Source organism: Euprymna scolopes, chromosome 13, assembly GCF_053919585.1.
Source record: "Euprymna scolopes isolate OS-2025 chromosome 13, ASM5391958v1, whole genome shotgun sequence".
NCBI classification, from domain to species: domain Eukaryota; kingdom Metazoa; phylum Mollusca; class Cephalopoda; order Sepiida; family Sepiolidae; genus Euprymna; species Euprymna scolopes.
The window spans coordinates 50,312,808-50,333,437 of NC_136494.1; the positions used below are offsets into that span (position 1 = coordinate 50,312,808).

General features: G+C 31.2%; 1 protein-coding gene across 3 annotated transcripts in view; it reads right to left on the reverse strand.

Annotated features, from left to right (window-relative positions):
- Nucleotides 1-20,630, reverse strand: part of LOC145292015 (uncharacterized) — a 176,427-nt gene that overhangs the window by 131,486 nt on the left and 24,311 nt on the right. For all 3 annotated transcript variants that reach the window (XM_080138012.1, XM_080138011.1, XM_080138013.1), the window contains exon 3: nt 4,407-4,829. In XM_080138012.1, coding sequence (XP_079994138.1) covers nt 4,407-4,829 — 423 coding nt within the window. The remainder of the gene's footprint in view (nt 1-4,406; nt 4,830-20,630) is intronic.

Sequence of the window (20,630 nt, forward strand, 5' to 3'; positions counted from 1 at the left end):
ATATGTTTTTTGGTTTAAAATGTACCCAGTTAATTTTTAAAAGATAATTTAGCAATGCTGAAGTTTATCCAACCGAAAGATAACGCAAAGAACATATGAAGCTTGAAAGAGGATATAGAAAATAAACAACTGACATTATTTTGTTCCACTAAAAATATTATTTTAAACAATAACTTTCTATAACTTTTAAATAAACAAAAACAAATCCATAGTAAAACAAGTTGTTTGTTTACGTTTTCGTTGGGTCGTGCGGGCTCGTTCGTGCTGACGGTTGATTTTCGTGATGATACTGATACGGTCACTTGGCATTAAGTTGTAAATCTCGATGTGTAGGTACATTCACTTTTATTAGTGGTGCTCCTTGATTTATGAGCATAGTAATATGACACCAACAGATTATTAAAGAGGAGATATTTCTCTACAAAACGATGCAATTTTCAGAAATTTTTTCAATTGAATTTCTTTCATATTTTTTTCACTGAAGTTTTCAAATTGGATTTTTTTTGGTGAAAAACTTAAAACCCTTTTTTAATCTCACCATATTGATAACTGACCTTTTGTCTTTAAAATGGTACTATTTTTTTATACCTAGAGACTGACAATATCCTCACGCCAAATTTGAAAAACACCAACATTTTTTTTTGTGTAAAAAATAAAACGGCGTTCACCAAAATTAGTGACATAACTTGAAGTAACCTGGAAAAAAAACTATTAAAGACACAAGAAAAAGAATTATATATTTATAAAGCAAAAAGATTAAATTTTATTTAAATCAAAACTTTATCAAAATAACCCAAAAAATAAATGAGATATCGCAAGTTGAAGTTAAGGGAAATTTAACTTTATTTACCAGTTTTTGCATCCTAAACTAGGCTAGTTTGGGATACCTAGTAAAATGTCAATTTATGGAAGATGATGTCTATGCTTGGCATTTTTTACAACTTAAAGCTTTAACTGTGAATATTTTGGCATGATTTCATGAATACATGTGTTAAAGTTACATAAAAATATTGTTTTTTCAATCTGCCTGTTTTTATTGTAGCTATCAGCTTCCTGCAGAGAAGGGTATACCATAGCAGAAAAACTAAACCTGGTAGAAAAAAAGTGACAGCATTTCTGGAATCAGCACAAATTAGGTTAAAACAGTTGAAACATCTTAGGCACCATGACATTTATTTTTTTGTGGCCAGTATAATTTGTATTATTCAGACTACTGTTCTCAATTTGTCCACTATTCTCACAATATTTCAGCTGATGTAACCCTCAACTTTCTTGAGATGTTTCTTATTAAATGGACAAAGTATGGAATAAGGACCCCGGAGGCTGAGAGATTCATGGGGGACAGTTTTCAATACACATTGGTTGACTGCCACGCACATATCATTTGCAAACCAACACACACAACCCAAATTGTTTGTCTCATTTACCTTTGCTTGAAAGTTTTACTTGATTAAATAATTTGAAAATAAAAATGTTACCTCACTGAAATAATGTTATTTAGAAACCATTCTTAACATGGAGAGGGTGTTTTGTAACTATTCTGTACTTTCACCTAGCAATTTGATAAATAAAAATATCATAAAATTTGAACTTGAAAAAAAACTACAAAAAAAATAGGGTGGTTCTTGTTTCTGTTATTTTTAATTATTTAATCAAGTAAAAATTCCATGCTAGGGTCTATGAGAATCTTCAAATTTGTTAGAATAACTTTATAAATTTAGTAATCAAGTAAAAAATGAATTTTTTTCTTGATTAAATAATTCAAAATAAGAAAAATAATTTTTGTTTTATTTTTACTGTGCAATAATTTATATCAGTTAGAAATAGGTTAATCTAAAAAAAAAAAAAAAAAAAAAATTGTTAATGACCATTGTTTTATATAAAAAAAAGTCCATTGATGGCGGCACACTGCTAAAAATTTGGAATAGGGGTATGTTAACGAGAAAAAACGAGAGTAGAAACAGGGATATAAAAAGTACATAAGAACCAAGAAAATAGAAATGCAGCCTACATTAAAATAATTATTTAAAGTTTTTCTTAAATGTCTACAAACAAAAAAAAAGTAAATTGAATAATCGTACAGAATGAACTCATTTTAAAACAAGAAATTACTCGATAGACACCATCTCTGCGTTTGCTTATTGAAAAGACTTGGTAAAAAAAAAAAAAAAAAAAGGACCCCCCCCCCACTCCCTCAGAAAAAAAACACACCCTATATAAAAATTTGTCCCACCTTTCTTTAAATCTTTCCTTAATATTTAAAATCAACAAATAAAACAAATAATTCAGATTTTGTATGTTGTTTACAAATAACATATTGGCAGTCAACTAATGTCAATTGAAAAGTGTCCCCTTTGAATTTCTTGGCTTTTGAGATCCTTATTCGTCCTGTTAAACTTGGGAATCTGAACAGAATTTTGAACGAAAATTATTTTTCTCATGGCTCTCATTCCATCAGCCATGACCAAGAAGTCTCAAGTAATTCTCAATTGTATTTCTTAGTAGTCCACACTTCAGAAGAGTGTCATTTGGAATTGAATTTTACTTAAAACTTTATCCATTATGCCACAGGTCCTTGCAGACGATTATATAAATCTGTATAGCTTCCCAAGTTTCACAGAAAGATCCTAGTGTTTGATAAGATACACCTGGAAAAGGTTGGAGGTTATATTGGCCAAAACATTATGAGAATCATACCAAAGTTGGGAACAATAGTCCAAATAATCAAAAATCAAAAACTTGGAAAAAAAAAAATAAATAAAAAAATGGTGGCAATGTCAGTTGAAAAACAGGCAAAACATATTCATACTATTAATAACAATTACTATTATATTAGATCTTTGAATTTATAAATAGCAAATATACAGGGTGTTTCAAAAGTCTTGGGAACAAAGATTTTTAATAACTCAAAAACTATTAGGAGTTAAAAAATGAAATTGGTACCGTTGGAAAGGTTAAAGTTTCAAGTTTTGTGAGGAATCTTCAAACTTGCTCAATATGAGCACCATTCGTCACACGGCAGACATCTAGTCGATAGTCCATTTCCTGCCAAACGCGTTCCAGCATCTTGACGTCAATGGTTCCCACAACTGCCGTTATTCGAGCCTTTAGTTCGTAAATATCTCTTGGAAGGGGCGGCACATAGACTTGTTGCTTGACAAAGCCCCAAAGGAAAAAGTCACACGGGGTAAGATCTGGAGACCTAGGAGGCCAGGGCATGAGAACGTCATCACCTTGCCCAGATCTCCCAATCCATCTACCAGGCAGCCTTGTGTTAAGAAACTGCCTTACTCTAAGTCTCCAGTGTGGTAGTGCACCATCTTGTTGAAAAATGAAGTCATCAGATTCTGCTTCTTCCAACTGAGCCATTAACCAGTCTTCCATCATGTTGAGATAGGATTCACCAGTGATAGTTGCCTCTTCAAAGAAGAACGGTCCATAGACACCTTTCTTGGAAATTGCACAAAACACAATCACTTTTGGTGAATCTCGCTCGTGCTCAAGAATTTCATGAGGATTCTCAGTACCCCATATGCGAGTGCTATGCTTGTTAACTTTGCCATTCAGATGGAAGGTCGCCTCATCGCTAAAAACAAGCCGGTCATCAAAGCCGTTATCTTCCAACTTCTCTTGCATTGCAATGCAAAAGTCACGGCGAAGTGGCTTATCAGTGTCCTTCAACTTTTGGACCAACTTGAGCTTGTAAGGTACCATTTGCAGTCGTTTCCTTAAGACACGCCAGACAGTTGCTGGAGCAAGCTGAAGTTCCCTGCTGGCTCTTCTCACTGATTTACGGGGGCTCCGCTGAAAGGCTGCCCGGACTTGCTCAACTGCAGCTTCTGAAGTTGAAGGGCGACCTGTTCGCTTACTTGGGCACAAACACCCATCTTTCACAAATTTAGCATGCCATCTGACAATGGGTTTCCTTTCAGGGACTTCTTTTTTAAATTTCCTGCGAAATGCACGCTGAACACATGTCCACGATTCAGTCTTTGCAAATTGGAGGACGCAAAACGCCTTGTCTTGTTTAGAGAACGCCATTACTGCACATGGAAAGATAAGACGAAAATCATTAGTATGACCAAAAACTTGATTAAGCAAGCTTTAAAATGACACCAGTTTCATTTTTCTACCTGGAATAGTTCATGAGATATACGAATTTGTAATGTTCCCAAGACTTTTGAAACACCCTGTATTTATGACCATATCAGAGGACTTAAGCAATACTTTTTCAATTAATTTTTCACAGAAAGTTTATAAAGATTTTTCTAAACAATTTCATTAAAAAAAAAAAAAAAAAAAATATGCAAGGGCAGATTTAAAAAGATGCTCAGCAAAGCACAAACTATTGAACATTTTATATATTAGATTACAATAGATAGAAAAAACTGTTTTTATAAACTTACTTGATTCACGATTTCCTCCTTCATTTTCACCATCTGATATTTCCATTTCATTTTGGGTCTCACCAGATACTTGGGAATGTAACGGTTGCAATGGGTGTGGTATCTGTTCAAGTAACATCGATTGTTGGGGACCAGTGCTACCAGTGTTTGTCCCTGCAGCATTGTCAAGTTCTCTCCCTCCTTCGGATGATCCTGTCCCTACATTTGAAGGTTTTACTTCAGAAGGAAGAGGTGGATAGGGTGGAGGAGGAGGTGGGACTGAATGGGGTTGATTTTGAGAGATTGGTTGTAAGGGTGGAATTGTCTGTTGTTGTTGCTGTTGTAGTGGTGGTGGTGGAGGAGGCTGAGTAGTATCGTCACCTGTCCCTGACGACATTGCTTCCTTTTGAGCAATCCATTGTTTAGCCAGTTCAGCCCAATCAACTAAAAGAAAGATTTTATTTAAATAAAAGTAAACAGTAGATAACTGATTCAGCAAATGATACGATTATTAAAAAAATAGCAGTAGTTTGATTTTTCTGAATTTATAGCCGTAAAAATGAAGCGATTATGAAGAATGTGACAACTCAATTTTACTTTTTTTTTTTTTAAGCAAAAACAGCAATTTAAATTTTGAAAAAAAAAAAAAAAATCTTTGTTTTAATTAAATTACGAAAACTTATTACATAATTAACATACTCTATATATTTTTAATTCTTAAAAATTAATTCTGACAAATTGATTTACAAACAACTATTTCATTTTTAAATGAAAGTTTGTGGTCACACTTGCAAAACAAAAGAACATTATTGAAGACTAATGGAATTTTTGTAGCATGCAAAGTAAATACATTCAGATAATTATATCTATAAGACTGCACTATGTTATTTGCAGTTCCTATTTATTTGCTTTCCCACAGATCAGAGTTAGATACAAGGTTGGTTTTTAATGTGGGGAAATTCCAGCTCCCCAAAAGGTGGCACTTTGGATAGGATCAAAAAATTAAAATTGTCTCAGTCCTGCAGGATTTCTCCTCTACTTACCAAGGACAGAAAACATGAAGTGTAGCATCAGAACAGATATTACACTTTGTTTCTAGCCAAAAGGCCAAGTAAGAGTTCTTCTCATTGCTAAAGTTTGTGTCATAAGCAGAAATAAAGGAAAATAACTAATAGAGTAGGATTGTCTCCTTTGGTAGACAGAAAGAACCAAGATGGTGAACTCATGTTATTTACAATATTATTCTTGTAAAGTTTTTTCGATTGTTAATTGTTAAGATCACTATCATTCCAGTAATTATAGGAACAATTGAACTCATGAAAAAAAATTTCAAAAACTACCTGTTGCATATACCTCGTGAACTAAGTGCAAGAGAAATACAAACAATTAGCACTCAAAGAAATGGGTAGAACCTGACAAAGATCTCTTGGTTGGAAGGACTGAAATTGTGGGTGATTGTCTGGCATGCAGGAGGATGCCTCATCTCCATGAAAAATAAAATAAGAAAATTAAAACACGAAAGTTAAAAGAGGAAGGAACTACATGAGAGATCATGGAGATATTTCTACGTAGCTACAAATCCAAATTGCCCATATGGAAAGTTGGCTGCCAAAGCACTGATTTACAGAAAATACATTTGTCAATAGATGTTATTTGTTCATCAACAAATAACATCTATATGGAAAACAATCATGGAGCAGGGTTACATCCAACTCCTACCTGGACAACCTGTATTGGCAAAAGACTACCGCAATGGTAAAGAAAAATGAACATTGTTTTGGTAATGTAATCTATGAGGTGAATGGACAATCATCTATTTGGGTCAGACATGCAAATCAGATTCATTACTCAGATCTTCCAAAGAGACAATCAAATGACACAATCATTCCTTTTACAGGAAACATTTGAATTATCTTAAAATGTTCAAGAAACATGTAGTAAACAAAGCAAGTCCCATAAGAAAAGTCCAACCAGAAGGATGCAGCGAAGGTGCAAACCAACTTCAACCCTACAAGTAGATCCGCATCAAACATTCTACAAGCATCATATTTCAAAAGGGAGAGGTTATAAGCAGAAATAAAGGGAAATAACTTTAACTTTAGGATTGTCTCTACTGGGAGAAAGAAAGGACTAAGATGGCGAACTAACATTGTTTACAATATCGTTCTTGTAAAGTTATTTTTCCTATTGTTAATAGTTTCATGCTCATACAGTGTTCTTGCTAATTCTCATAACCAGCAACAAATGACATCTCACGAACACAACACATTGTTAGTTAATCAACATTTTTGTATTAACATGACATCTTGTGTATTATTAGCATATTCTGTAAAAGTGTCCAGCAAGCAGTAGAGAGTAGTTACTGTCATAACAGTGAATAGTGAAGTTTACTCCAGCAACAAAATTTCTCAGCACAAAATGAGGAAAAAAAAAACAAAACAAGCAGAGATGTGGTGCTGTTATTCCTCAGTGAAAACGAATTGGGTTAGCCAAGGGCTTAATTTTAATAAATCGCAGTATGGTGGCTGCTCTATAAGTATAGGGTAGAAACGACAAAATTGTTGCCCTAGAAAAGATGGCATAATTCCATTTCTGTTTGATAAAAACTAGTTTTCTTTTTTTGTTGCAGACCATCTACTAGTTGACCATTGCCAGCACCCTCAAAATGCAAATCCGGACGGTTCAACGCTTGAGGGCATAGCTTAATGAAGTTTCCAGCCACAGTGATGGTCTTTGGTATGGTTTCAAGCGAGGGCTACATTATGCCACCTCACATCTTCGAAGTTCACTTGAAAGTCAACACCAAAGTGTAACTTGATATGCTGAAAAGTATGGTGATCCTCTAGTGCAATCAGGTGGCTGCTGGCAGACCCTGGGTGCGGCAGCAGAACTCTGCACCGATCCACAAGTCCAAAAAGACTCAGACTTGGCTTCAGAAAGATTGCTACAACTTTGTACTCTTCTTTCATTGTCCCCCTCCTCCACCGACCTGAACCCGCTGGACTACTTCGTTTGGTCATACGTTAAAAACATTGCCAACATGACCTCCCACAACACCAAAGCCAGCCTGATCGCTGAGCTCCCGCCAAGCCCATATCAAAATGGTGATTAAGGCTGAAGGTAGCTACATTGATTAGATATCAACTCTACTACATAATCAAGTTACCTGAATTGATTTTTTTCAATAAAAGTTTTAAAATAAAGCTGTAGTGTTGTTTTGTTTAAGGTGACAAATTTATCGTTTCACCCTGTATGACCTACTAAGCTTAAGTCAAATAGTCTACAAGCAATCCATACAGGGTGTTCAAAACAGGAAGGCAATATTATGCTGGTTATGCATGTCAAATCGACCAAACCATTCCTGTATATCATCATGTAAGCAGCAGCGACTTGCCAGCAGCAGCCTGCAAACTGCTGTTATGGCAGACTCTAGCAGAACAGAAAGAAATGGTTTTTGTAATATGATGTAATCACAGGACAAATTTAAAGAGCAAAAAAAATAAAATAATGTTAACTTTAAGACCATATACACACAGACAATGTTATTATCCTCAGCGAAATGTAAGCTGATACTAAATAATTTTAACATGACATATTTATCATTTATTTCAATTTAGGAAAAGAAAATTACTATAAGTTGCTACAATAAATCTACTATTTTAGTCTAAAAAGATATTGTTAAGTAACAAAACTCCAGTTTACTCGAGGCCATTAATAAAAAAAAAAGTAAAAACATTATCCTACTCTTTTTATTGAGAACGATCAACAACCTCATTGAAATCAATGGTTTTTACTTTTGGATATTTTTAAACTGGAATAGCAGGGAGATCCACTGTTGTCCAGTATTAAATGAGAATCAACAAATGTTTCACTCTCCCATGTTTTTATTGGCATTGAAATTGGCGAAATCACCCATTTAAAAAAAAAAATCGATTGCCTGGTCTAGCTAGTTAAGGATTAGTGAAAACAATACTGAATACATTGGACAATATCATTGCCGTTATATTAATAAATAAAAATTCCTTTATCTAAGAGGGGAGGTGGTGAGTGTTCTCGTCAAATAGTTCAACATGGGAGAAAGTGAACAAATTTTGGAAATTTTTTTTTTTTTTTTGATAATATAGTAGATTAGTGTCCAATCGATAATCCATCAGAAAAAACACAAAAAGAAAAAAAATGTGTGTGTGTGTGAGGGGGGGGGTACACTGTATAGATCCACCTTAGTTTTTTTTGTGTTAAGTCTTAAAAATATCAGGAAATGTTTAATAGTGACACTTTTTGCCAAGGCAAATTTTATTAAAAAAAAAAAAAAGTGGAAATTGTGGAATTAAATATTTTTCAAAATTTTCAATACTCGTAATGTTGAAGTATTTAAAAAGAAAAAGGAAAAAAAAAAAAAAAAAAAAAAAATGGTCCAAAGTACTTTGGACACTCCCAAATAATTAAAAGTGACATCTCTCCTAGTTAGTTTCCAAATTTCATAAAAAGTCCTTAAGAAACATGGTATGAGGGTGGGGCAGTCTTTATAAAACCTTGAAAATGCCATTTTATGATGATCACCTTTTTATCACTTTATTTGCTTAAAACTCTAAAAATATATATAATTTACATTATTATTTATTAATTCATTCGAAAGCATATTCATTCCCAACAAAACAGTGGTATTTTGAGGACTTGAAGTGCTTTGGTTTTTAAAATATGACTATTTTAGCAGAACTCCCTTAAAATCTGTGATTATCCAAAGTGTTTTATTGCCCATGCATATTGCTACTGTAACCAAAAAGAAAATATTAAACAGTTTAAATCAATAAAATAATATAACACAATCTCCATATATAATAAAATGATTACAGAAATCCCCCTCTGGACCAAAGTAGCATAGATTTGCTACAACAGATACCACATACAAATTCAATACATCTCGGTTAATAGCCACTATCTTATGTAGCTTTCGAACACACATTTAGTCGTGATATTAAAATACTACATTTCATCCTACGAACAATACCATCACAATCCTAACATCTATAGAGGAGGGAGTTCCTATTTTTCTTTTTAAATATCTACCACTACTATCAGTTATCACCAGAACAAATTCTAGAACTTCCACGGATTCTGTTATTACACCGACTGTAACTGGCTCAGGAAAACACAGACCTAACAATCTTCCCAACTTCCTATTCATAAATAATAAAGGTTCCATGCCAAAGTCTGTTCATTCTGATTAGTTGAGCTGTGAAAATTCTCATATTCCAGAATGCAATTCTTCCCTTTATAAATGAACGGTTACTAAAATTAAAAACATGGCACCACTAACTGATATATTATTTCGCCTGTCATCAAGTTCATTACAATCGTGTGTGTGTTTGCATACAACACAAACCACTCTAATAGTTGATTTAGCTGTCAACCTGCTGTTCACTTTTTCTATACGGAATCCGCACTCTGTACAAAGGTTAATCTCCCTCTCTTCTCTCTCTCTCTGCGTGTATTTCCCTTGCATGTTTTTGTCCGTGTGTTCAGTTGAACATGCTTCTCTAATAAAAATAAAACCACCTTTCGTTAATAAAAAATTGTAAAAAAAAAAAAAAAAAAAAAAGAATATCACAATGTTATCTACCTAATTGTCATTTCACATTTAGTTACGTCTTCAAAGATTCAATGAGAAAATGATTTCAACTGTTTGTTTTGGTCACATGACATGTGCCATAAACACAAGGAAAACAGCTAACATTTCTAATTTTTTCGGCAACTATTTTCTTTACTAATTAATTTATATCTTATTGTTTTTTCATGAGTTTTTATTATTTACATTACTGTGACATGACAATTCATTATAAGATACAATTGGTTTCACTTGAACATCATTTTGATTTCCAATTATCGCTACAATAACGAAGAGGAACCAAAACGTTAACGAATATTCTCATTAATTATATTTAAATGCAGTATTTTCTCTAAAAAAAAAAAAAATAAATAAATAAAAAAAATAAAAATATGTGCAAAATATTTTTTTCAATAAAAAAAAAAAAAGTTTGTCAAATTAATTCCTTTTTTAAAACTTATCCTATAACATTTTCACATTCTTTTCTCATTTGTTTTTTCCGTCTGAATTATCGGTCTCCCACTTACTTTGTTGGTTTAATCTCTTACTAGTCTTCTTTTCAATTTTTCCATCGATTTATTTATGATAAAACACTATACTTTCATACAAAAAAGAAATTTAATTTATGAGATTTTCCAGTGCATGCTCACATACATGTCAACATTAAAATTAAACCCACATTTTTTCCCCTCTCTGTGAACCTAAGGAACGTGCATTGAATGATTACAACAAATATTATTTTAAGATATTGCACTTCATAATTCGTTGGCATCAACAAATCTCAAAATATCATGTATCCACAAATATTGAGAACATAAACATAAGAAACATTTCACCCATTTAAACTGAGCCACAGCATCGTATCACCAGCTACAGCTAGTAATAAATATTTTTAAGTTTATTACTCCTTTTCCTTAGAAATTAAAAATATAAAATTAAAATGGATTAAAATCACTATAATATTTAATTTCATATACAAATAACTATTTACACATGTTGGTTTATTTATTGGATATTTTTTTTGGTATTCACCGGTTGAAAATAATTAATGAAGCGTATCCATTCTGTGTTTGTTTATTTTTTAATTATCACAAATGTCTGTTGAATTTTTCAGTAGAATAGACTTACTTGTTAAAAATACAACTAAAATAATTATTCTGATTGATTTATATTTTTTAAAGTTAGTCTTTAATCATTAAAAAAAATTTTTATGAGCTAAATGATCATTTTCATCCTATGTTTACATTTTTATACGAATTAACTTAACTATTCAAAATACAATTTAAATAATTATTCTGATTTCTTTATATTTTATAATAAATGCTCTTGTTTATTCATTAAGAAACCTGTTTATGGGCTAATCTTGGATTTAAGTAAACATTATTAAATTCATGTATTTATTTCTAATTTTATCAAATGTATTGAGTTTTTTTTAAATATGGTACTTACGCATTTATCTTACCATGCTGAATATTTAGAAAACCATTCTTAACATGGGGGGGGGACAGAATGTGTTTTGTAACTATTCTGTACTTTCATCTAAGAATCTAATAAAAAAGATATTTTAAAACTTGAATTTAATTTGAAAATATTTAAAAATATGACGGTAACCTAAATGCATAACACCAAAAGTATTTGTGTAATAAATCTATATATATAAAGTAGTAGTGTTCGTGTGTGTGTGTGAGTACAACTCCCAATGACCACAGAAATATAAAGGCCATAGGTGTGTACACCTCTTCTGGTCAAGAAATATTAATGCCCATATTAGGATAATTCTGTCAACGGAGACATTATATTGTATACGTTATTTCAATATATAGCATTCTCCAAACCACATTTACATTATTGAGTTACGGTCATTAACATATCATATTAAATTAAATCTATTTAAATAATTACCTCGGTGACATTATTTATTCGACATAATAGCTTTGTTTCAACTGTACTAATTAAAATTTTTTTTAATTATTTAGTTTATTTAAATTTCAAGTTATATTTGATTTAACTAATCTTATCTGAAATCTGAAACCGTTTTATTTTCAAACCAAAAACTAGAAAACCAAAAGGGGAAATAACTGTGATAGTTTAATTGAAACGGAGCACGTTATTATATATTTGTTTTCATTTCGAAATATTATTCTAAGCTGAATTATTATTTTTATTTTGGAGGAAGTTTTTTTTCGCTTATTCTTAATTTTTAAGTAACGTTTTTTATTTGTTAGAGAAAAATAATTAAAACTAATGTCCTCATGCATTCCCATGAGGGCAGAATTAGTCAGAGACACATGTGAACAAAATCCATCATCCTCTGCTCTTTTTGTTTATAAAATTTAATCGATGTTGCCCAGGATTTATTATAATAATTATATCATAGCAAAACAGATTTTCTGCAAAACAGATTTTCTTTATAATTTATTTAATATCTTAAATTAAAAATGGGCAATTTTTATGACGTGACCCAGCGTCATTTAACCCCTAGAAAAAAAATGGTCAATGTCAAGTTTCTTCCCAACTCCCCAAAAAACTTGAAAATGACGACTTTTAATGGTTTTCGATGGTGCTGAAAATGAATATCACATTTAAATTTGGGGCAGATAAGTAGTTTTTATGATATAAAAAATTACTTTTTTAAAAAGTGGGGAATCACTTTCCTGTATAAATTTAACGTAAAATGGGCACCCACTTTCTAACCACCTAATAATTTCTTCATATCATAAAACAAATTTAACTGTGATATTTGTTTTCAGCACCACCAAAAACCGGTGCTGTTTTTTATTAAGAGATTCGTTTGTTTTCATAATTTAGGATGTAAATAATGCTGTCAGTAAGCTTACATGAGCGGTTTACAAAAAAATATTTTTGTTTTTCATTTTTTTTTTTTTTTGAGGTGGGTATTCAATTATAGAATTTGTATAGTTTTTACCAGGTGCTTCTGTAATTTACTTAACCGCCTCCTAATGTAAACAGAATTTTTATGAAATGTTAAATTGCAGAGGCACCTGTTAGCAACCATACACATTGTATAATGAAAAAAGAACGAAAAACAAAAGTATGCTTTTGTAAACTTACTAACAGCATAATTAGCGTCTTAAATTATGAGATGAAAAAAATGAACGTGTCTCTTAGTGAAAAAGAAACCGCGCCAATTTTCGGGAGTGCTGAAAACGAATATCACAGTTAAATTTGTTTTATGATATAAAGAAATTACCAGGTGACCAGAAAGTGGGTGCCCATTTTACGTTAAATTTATATAGGAAAGTGATCCCCCACTTTTTGAAAAAGTAATTTCTGGAAAACTACTTATCTGCCCCAAATTTAAATGTAATATTCATTTTCAGCACCACCGAAAACCATTAAAAGTCGTCATTTTGAAGTTTTTTGGGGAGTTGGAAAGAAACTTGACATTAACCATAAAAATTAAGACCTGGTTTTTTTATTAACATTTTAGCGTGGGGGATAACTTTTCTATATAAATTTAATGTAAAGTGAGCACCCACTTCTTGGCCACAAAGCATTCAACCAGACATGTCATCTCTAGCATTCTTTCAAGTTTGGCGATCGAGGGGTGGTGGTGGACAAAAGATGACAAATACAAAAACTTTTAGTTTTTTTGTGATGGTGGTGGTGGGGGGGGGGGAATTACATTTGAAACATAAAGTAACGATAAACTTAATTCATTTTATGAAACCATTCTGTACTTTCACCTAACAATTTTATAAACAGAACAAACCCCAAAATATGATAAATTCAATTTTTTTTTGGGGGGGGGGGATAGGAGGATTACATTAGAAATATAAAATGACGAAAAATGTCATTTAATTGTTTTTGGAATTAATTTTTAGTAGATCTTTTTTTCTTTTTTTTTTTGCGATCGCTGATATTTTTATTGAAACAAAAGTTGTAATGATTTATTTTTAATTATCTTTTCTTTGCAGGGGGGGGGGGGTCTTTCCAGTGCTCAATATCCGGAGAATAGTTTTTTCTCTTTGTAGCCCTTCTGCTAAAATATCTGGTGGAGAGAGTATCACATACTTATTTTTTTGGGCGATTACATTTACATGTTTTCATCCATTCTTTTATTTTTGTTGTGGGGGTATTCACGTTGCCCATGATGAAAATGATTAATATACAGGTGAGTTTCAAACAGAACTTCATGTCAACCCAGGCAACGCTGGGTACCCATGCTAGTAATATATTGTGATAACAGATTTTTGGCAGGTATTTTATCAAAAAATGTCTGGAAAATCTGCAAATTCAACTTGCTGTAAAAATCTAATTAAATTTTCAGATCGACCTTCAACCATTAATAATAAATAAGATGCCTTGCACTTGGGTTTGAAGTCTGTCCATTCGTATAAGAAGATACGAGTGATATTATTATTGATAAATGTAAAGTTGCTAGGGCAAAGACTAAAATGAAAACAACTGCCCAGCAAAAACATGATGAAATTGTTGAAAATCTTATATGTATTGGAGTTGATAGGAGAATGGATAGGGACACATTGCTTATTGTCAAGGAAAATGGACAGAAAACTGAAAAAAAGGGATCAAAACACTTTAACTTTTACAAAAGAAACACCATATGAAAGTAATGTTCTGAGACATAGAGTTCTTAATAGTGGTGCAACAGGTGCTGTTCATGCAGAGCAAGTAGTGGATGTTTTGTATGAATTCAACAGTGAAAACACTATCAAGACTGTCCTTGTTGACAACACTAGTGCCAACAAAGGTTGAATGGTTGCAAGTTTAGAAAGAAAATATTAACAAATTCTCCACACAATTCGTTGCTCTTTGTACCATAATGAGTAACCTTTAAGAGCCCTTTTTAAAAACATGGATGGTTACGCAAAAGGCCCTACAATATTCAGTGGCCCCCTCACTCTTAAGGAAATTATGCTCAAGTGATTGCTATGATTAACCCCAAATATCATTTTCAACTATTAGCAGTCCTCTAGAGTTAATTTTTAAAATCGATGAAATACATGATATCAGTTGTGACCAAAGACTCTCGTATGAATACACAGTAGGTATTTCTAAAGATAAGGTTATGCTTCCTGAAAAATTGGTCCTTTAAACTAGTAGTGGGACGATTAATCGGAATCGGAATCGTTAATCATAAGAATCGTGTATTTTGTGAGGTATCGGAATCGGAATCGCATCGTTAAAAAATACCTTTATTTTCCGATTCCTTCATTACGATTCTTTTAGTCTGATGTTGAAAAAAAAGAAAAAAAATCCCCGCTATTTCTAACCGCAAGAGAGAAATGTAGCATGTTATAAAAAGAAACCAAAGAAATTCATTATTAACAGGCAATGCTTAGTGCCCCTCCCTTACAAGGTTCATTCATTCAGATCTATTGTAATCAAAACTACAAAAGAGTTAACTTGAAAAGAAGTATGCAGGGCTCTACATTGCGAGTAAAAATAAAATTTAAAAACCGATTATCTTTTTGGCGACTGTTTTTTTTACTGACAAATCTTCTAATAGTGAATGAAAATGCTTTTTCGACTCATATTTTCTTAAAATAAAACGAGCAAAGTCAAATTATTTAAACAGTAAAAGGTTTAATAGCACAATATACATTTTATTATTTTTTTAAAAGAAGGCTTTTGGAAGAAATATCTCTAAAATGAAATTGATCACATTGTATTATTTTGCAAAATTTTGACAGTAGTCGGCTTTTTTTGAAGTTTCAAAAAGAATAACATTGGAATAACATTAGAACTACACATGCTAAGTGGTGGTTTGCGGTTAAGGTCTTCAGAAAATGAGAAAAACAAAAACAATTATTTTGCTATCTCTTAAATACAGCTTTATATTTAATTTAAGCTACTACTGGGTAAGCCAATTTTCAAATATTTTTTTTTTCTTTTTTTAAATTTACATTCTATTAAAATATTCAGCTCATGAAGCAATTAGATATTTGATTTGGAACTTCTTTGCAGATCCCCCCCCCCCTCCGCAAAAAAAAATAAAATATTGGTTTTAATTTAGATTAGATAACATTTTCGGTATTATTTTACTTTAGGGCTCGTCTCACGTTCGTATAGAAAAATATATTTTTTAAAGTAGATTTAGGTGTGCTGAAAACGCCACCCAATTCTCGAGTAACTCTTCATAAAATAACTATTTCGAATTTTCTTTTTATCCTGAAAAAATAAAAAAAAATTATTCTAAAAAAGACATGGGGGCCTATGTTTTTTGTACCCCCCCCTAAAAAAAACACCATGAACTTTATAAACAAACAAAAACACGTGTTAGGTGCTTCCTTCCATATTTTAAAAACTATTTGCCGGCTCCAATTTTGAATGTAATATTTGTTTACAACACACCCGAAATTATATGAAAATTAAGATTTTAAAGGCAAGTCCTGTGGTAGTGTATTATCGACATTTACAAAAAAAACAAAAAAACAATTGCCTTTCCAAAATTATCCGCAATTTTTAAAAATTAATTTCCATCTAATTTTAAATTGTCTGCGAAAGATTACTACGCTTATGTCACTTTAATACGAGTGTGGGTGCACATATGGCACATGAATAGCCTTAGTGTGCACTCGAGCGTACCTTAACGAAAGCTGTAAAATGGGCGAAAATAGTCTGAGGGTTCAGGGGCTCATACCCACTAGCTTAGCTAGGAGGGGCGGTCAGCCCCGGGTGACAGCCATAGAGGGGTGACAATCCCCCCCAAATTTTTCAGCCAAGCTTAGGTGCGAAAATAGTTGGAAATAGAATTTATTTATTATATATTATGGAATTTTTAAGTTTTAATTTAAAATCTTTTTTTAGAATATTATAAACACTTAAAAAAATTAGTCATTGGAAAATCTTAACTTTTGTACTTTTGAAATCATTTGATGACATTTCATTTTTTTAACTGTGGAAAAATGAGAAAGAAACGATTATATATATATATATATATATATATAATCCTTCAGATATATATATATATATATATATAACATGCTACATTTCTCTCTTGCGGTTTTTATAACATGCTACATTTCTCTCTTGCGGTTAGAAATAGCGGGGATTTTTTTTCTTTTTTTTCAACATCAGACTAAAAGAATCGTAATGAAGGAATCTATATATATATATATATATATATATATATATATATATATATATATATATATATATATATATCCGGAGTCACCTAGCCAGCATTGGCAAGCCAATGGTAACAAAGTGTGAAAAAATCTAACAATTTCAAAGTGTTAGCAGTGGACATTAAAGGGATTAGTGAATTCAAAAGTTTTCACACCTTTATGCAAAAACACGTATTGGCGTCATGTGTCTGTAGGCGCAATAAATATAAAGCCATGAATCCCAAACTACAAATAGAAATTATTTCTGCTAATTGGTATCTTTCATATGTTGGACAATTTAGTTTTCACGTTTCTCAGCTACTGACAAGACACACAAAAGACAGTGTAAATTTTCCAAGATAAAAATGTAAGTGTATACTTTTAAACTATTTTAAAGACAGTCAAAATGTGTTTCATGAGTTGAAAATTAATTTAATTTTAACTAGCCTGTGCTTGTAATGAATATGCTAATTATGAAAAGTAAATAACTAAGAAATTGTTTTTGTGGTTTCAACTATATTCTAGTTCTAATAATTTTTTAATTTTCAAATATAAAAATATATTTATTGAATAAATAAGATAGTTTCTTATAATAATTGCACAATACCTTCACGTTTCTTTTGAATAATCTTTGAGAATAATAATGCCAAAAAAATGGGTGAAACAATAAATAAACAAAAAAGCAAATGTTATTAAAGACAAACTAAGTTACTTTTTTATCCAATTAGATATATTTTTTGGAGTATACCCAAACGAGCATCATCCCGTCTATATTTTTTCTGTTTGTTTTTTTTTTGCAACTTTGAAAAACTGTAAGAAACCGAACAGAACAGTGGATTATTATTGATTGGACACTTAGCAGATTATCTCACAAAAAACAAGCAAAAGTATTTTGACATTTGAAAGGGGTGCTAGTTTTTAGTTACGTTATAGCAAACCGATCCCATATTGGAACCACTCGACGAGAATTGGGATTTTACTTTGGTGCTTGTGCAGTGTACGTACCGTGTTATATTTTAGATGGGATTTCCAAGTTGAATTAAATTTTTATGGTATGTTTTTTCATTAAATTGTTTGGTGAAAGTGCAGAACAGTTAAAGAATAGCTTTTTCAATAATAACATTATTTCAGCATGGTTCGTATTTCTCGCAGTATCAAAAATGTGGTGCTCGGTAAAAATGGCACGAGTGAATAAGTAGGTAAAAATGGCACCAAAAGGTCCTACTGAAGCGATGGGGTCCCAAATTCTAATCTCATTTTGGGTTTTGTAAAATAAAATAAAGTTGGGTTTTTTTTTTTTTTAACTTTTTTAGGCGGACGTTGGCTTTCACCATTTTTATATTTAATTAGTATATATTTTCTTTCTCTTCCGCTATATTTTTTTTATTTAATTCATTAAATATGTTAATTATGAGGAGCAAAATAATGAATCGTGTTAATTTATTCTCTAATTTTCTTGTTTTTGTTCTGTTATATAAATTCTATTTTATTTGTTTTTGCTCTGAAGGATAAATTCTATTTTCTTTGGGTTTTTTTCTGTATTCCAATTAAGTAAAATAAATTTTCTTTAACATAAATTTTGCTAATTTTTCCGTTTAGTTTACTATATAATAATTTTATTTAAACCAAAACACGACCGTGTAGACATAAAATATCTCTTCCAAAGTTAGGGAACATATTTGGGAACTACCAGACCATAAGTATAAAACTACCTGGTATATTTCAAAACAATAATTCCCTAGGAATCGGAATCGTACTTGGTATCGGAATCGTTAATCAATATTTTCCTGGAATCGGAATCATATAAAAATTAGGAATCGTCCCAACACTACTTTAAACCAAACAAGATGGTTAACTTTGGCCATCAGGCTCATGTGTTTATGAACTTGTGGTGCATATTCACAAAACACAATTTAATAAATTTTATTGTAAATGTGTGTGTCATTTGTTAATTTGAAATTAAAAGAAATAATAAATTCCACAATCAGTAAGTGTAAATTTTTTAATATGATCCAGAGGATTAAGGAGCAGCCTCATGAAATCCAACAGAATACATTAAGAAATATACAAGGTAAAATCTTTTGTTTACTACCAAAAACCTATATTCCATAGTCAAATCTGGGGAAGTTGAAGTTAGGGAAAAGGTTTTAAAAATAATTTTAGCCATTAGGTAAGTAAATATATATCACTGACTCAATTATTTATTCCAATGTATAAAATCATTTTTAAAGATTTTTATCTAATTTCACTATAATTATTATAGCAGTACAGATTAAAAGTTTTTAATAATTCAATTACTTAATTTTTATATTCATTTAGCCAACCAGAAAAAAAAAAGTTTAAAAAATACAACCTATTAATTTTAATTCCACACATTGGACACAATAGATTTTACATTATGTGGCATTTTTAAACCTCCAATGATGGAAGATTTTTCTGAATCTGAACTTCAAGAATCATTGATAAATGGAACCAAGTGTGACTTTCCCATACATTCTCAGGGTGTGGAATAGGTAGTTAACAACAGAAACTTCACAAAACTTGGTTTTGAAGCAAGACATCAACATGTTTTGAGTTAGAAATTGAGACCAGCATGTTGGTCCAATTTGACTTTATATATTAAGCTCTATTAAAATAGTGTTTGATTTTTCCTTATTTGTTTGTTATATTTTTAATTATAACAGTAAAAAAACAACAATTTTTAACGTATTCAAAGACATTAAAAAATAGTTTGCTGAAGCAGATACTAAAAATGTGTGTGAGGGGGGACAAATACTAAAAATTTGAAAGTTTCTTTAACTAATATCATTTTTATAAAATAAAAGGACATCCCTGATTTTAAATAATAAAATTATTTGCTTTCCTCACTTTCAAGCAAATCTCGCAAAAATGAGGAATTTTCTCTATATTTTTGTCTATGATCTTTGATGCCAAACGCTAAAAAAAAAAAACAAAAAAAACTGAAGTATTTGATCTAATTTTTTGCGTGAGTACATAATAGGTCTATACACAACTTTCGGTAAGTGCGATTTTTAAAAATTCAAGGAAAAGTGAAAAGTCGATCTATCCTAATATATATATATATGAATGGAAATGTATAAAAACGAAATACGAAATGTATAAAAGCTTATAACTTTTCTTTATTCGTTTTCAATTGGTGAAGTGCCGGAATAAAAAAATAATATTATGAAAAAAAATTATAATACTATTTTTACAGGTACATATTTTCGACCGATCCTTCAGTCTTCATCGGTGTAGTGAAAGTCTATATAATATAAAGCTGAACGTCTGTGTGTGTATCTGGTCATGAATAGGCTCCTATATGGTTGACTATTATAGAAAACTGATCACATATAATGATAGATGTATCGAGACACAGGAATGGGTATGTTTGATCTGGCATAATGATGATTCATTAAAATTGTGGGGTCTGCGTACGCGCCTGGTCTACAAAGTATGGAAATAAAAAATTTAAAAATTAAAAAAAAAAAACGTTTACAAGTGTTTTTGATATAGATGTACATAATAATACTTTGATAAGTATGTTTT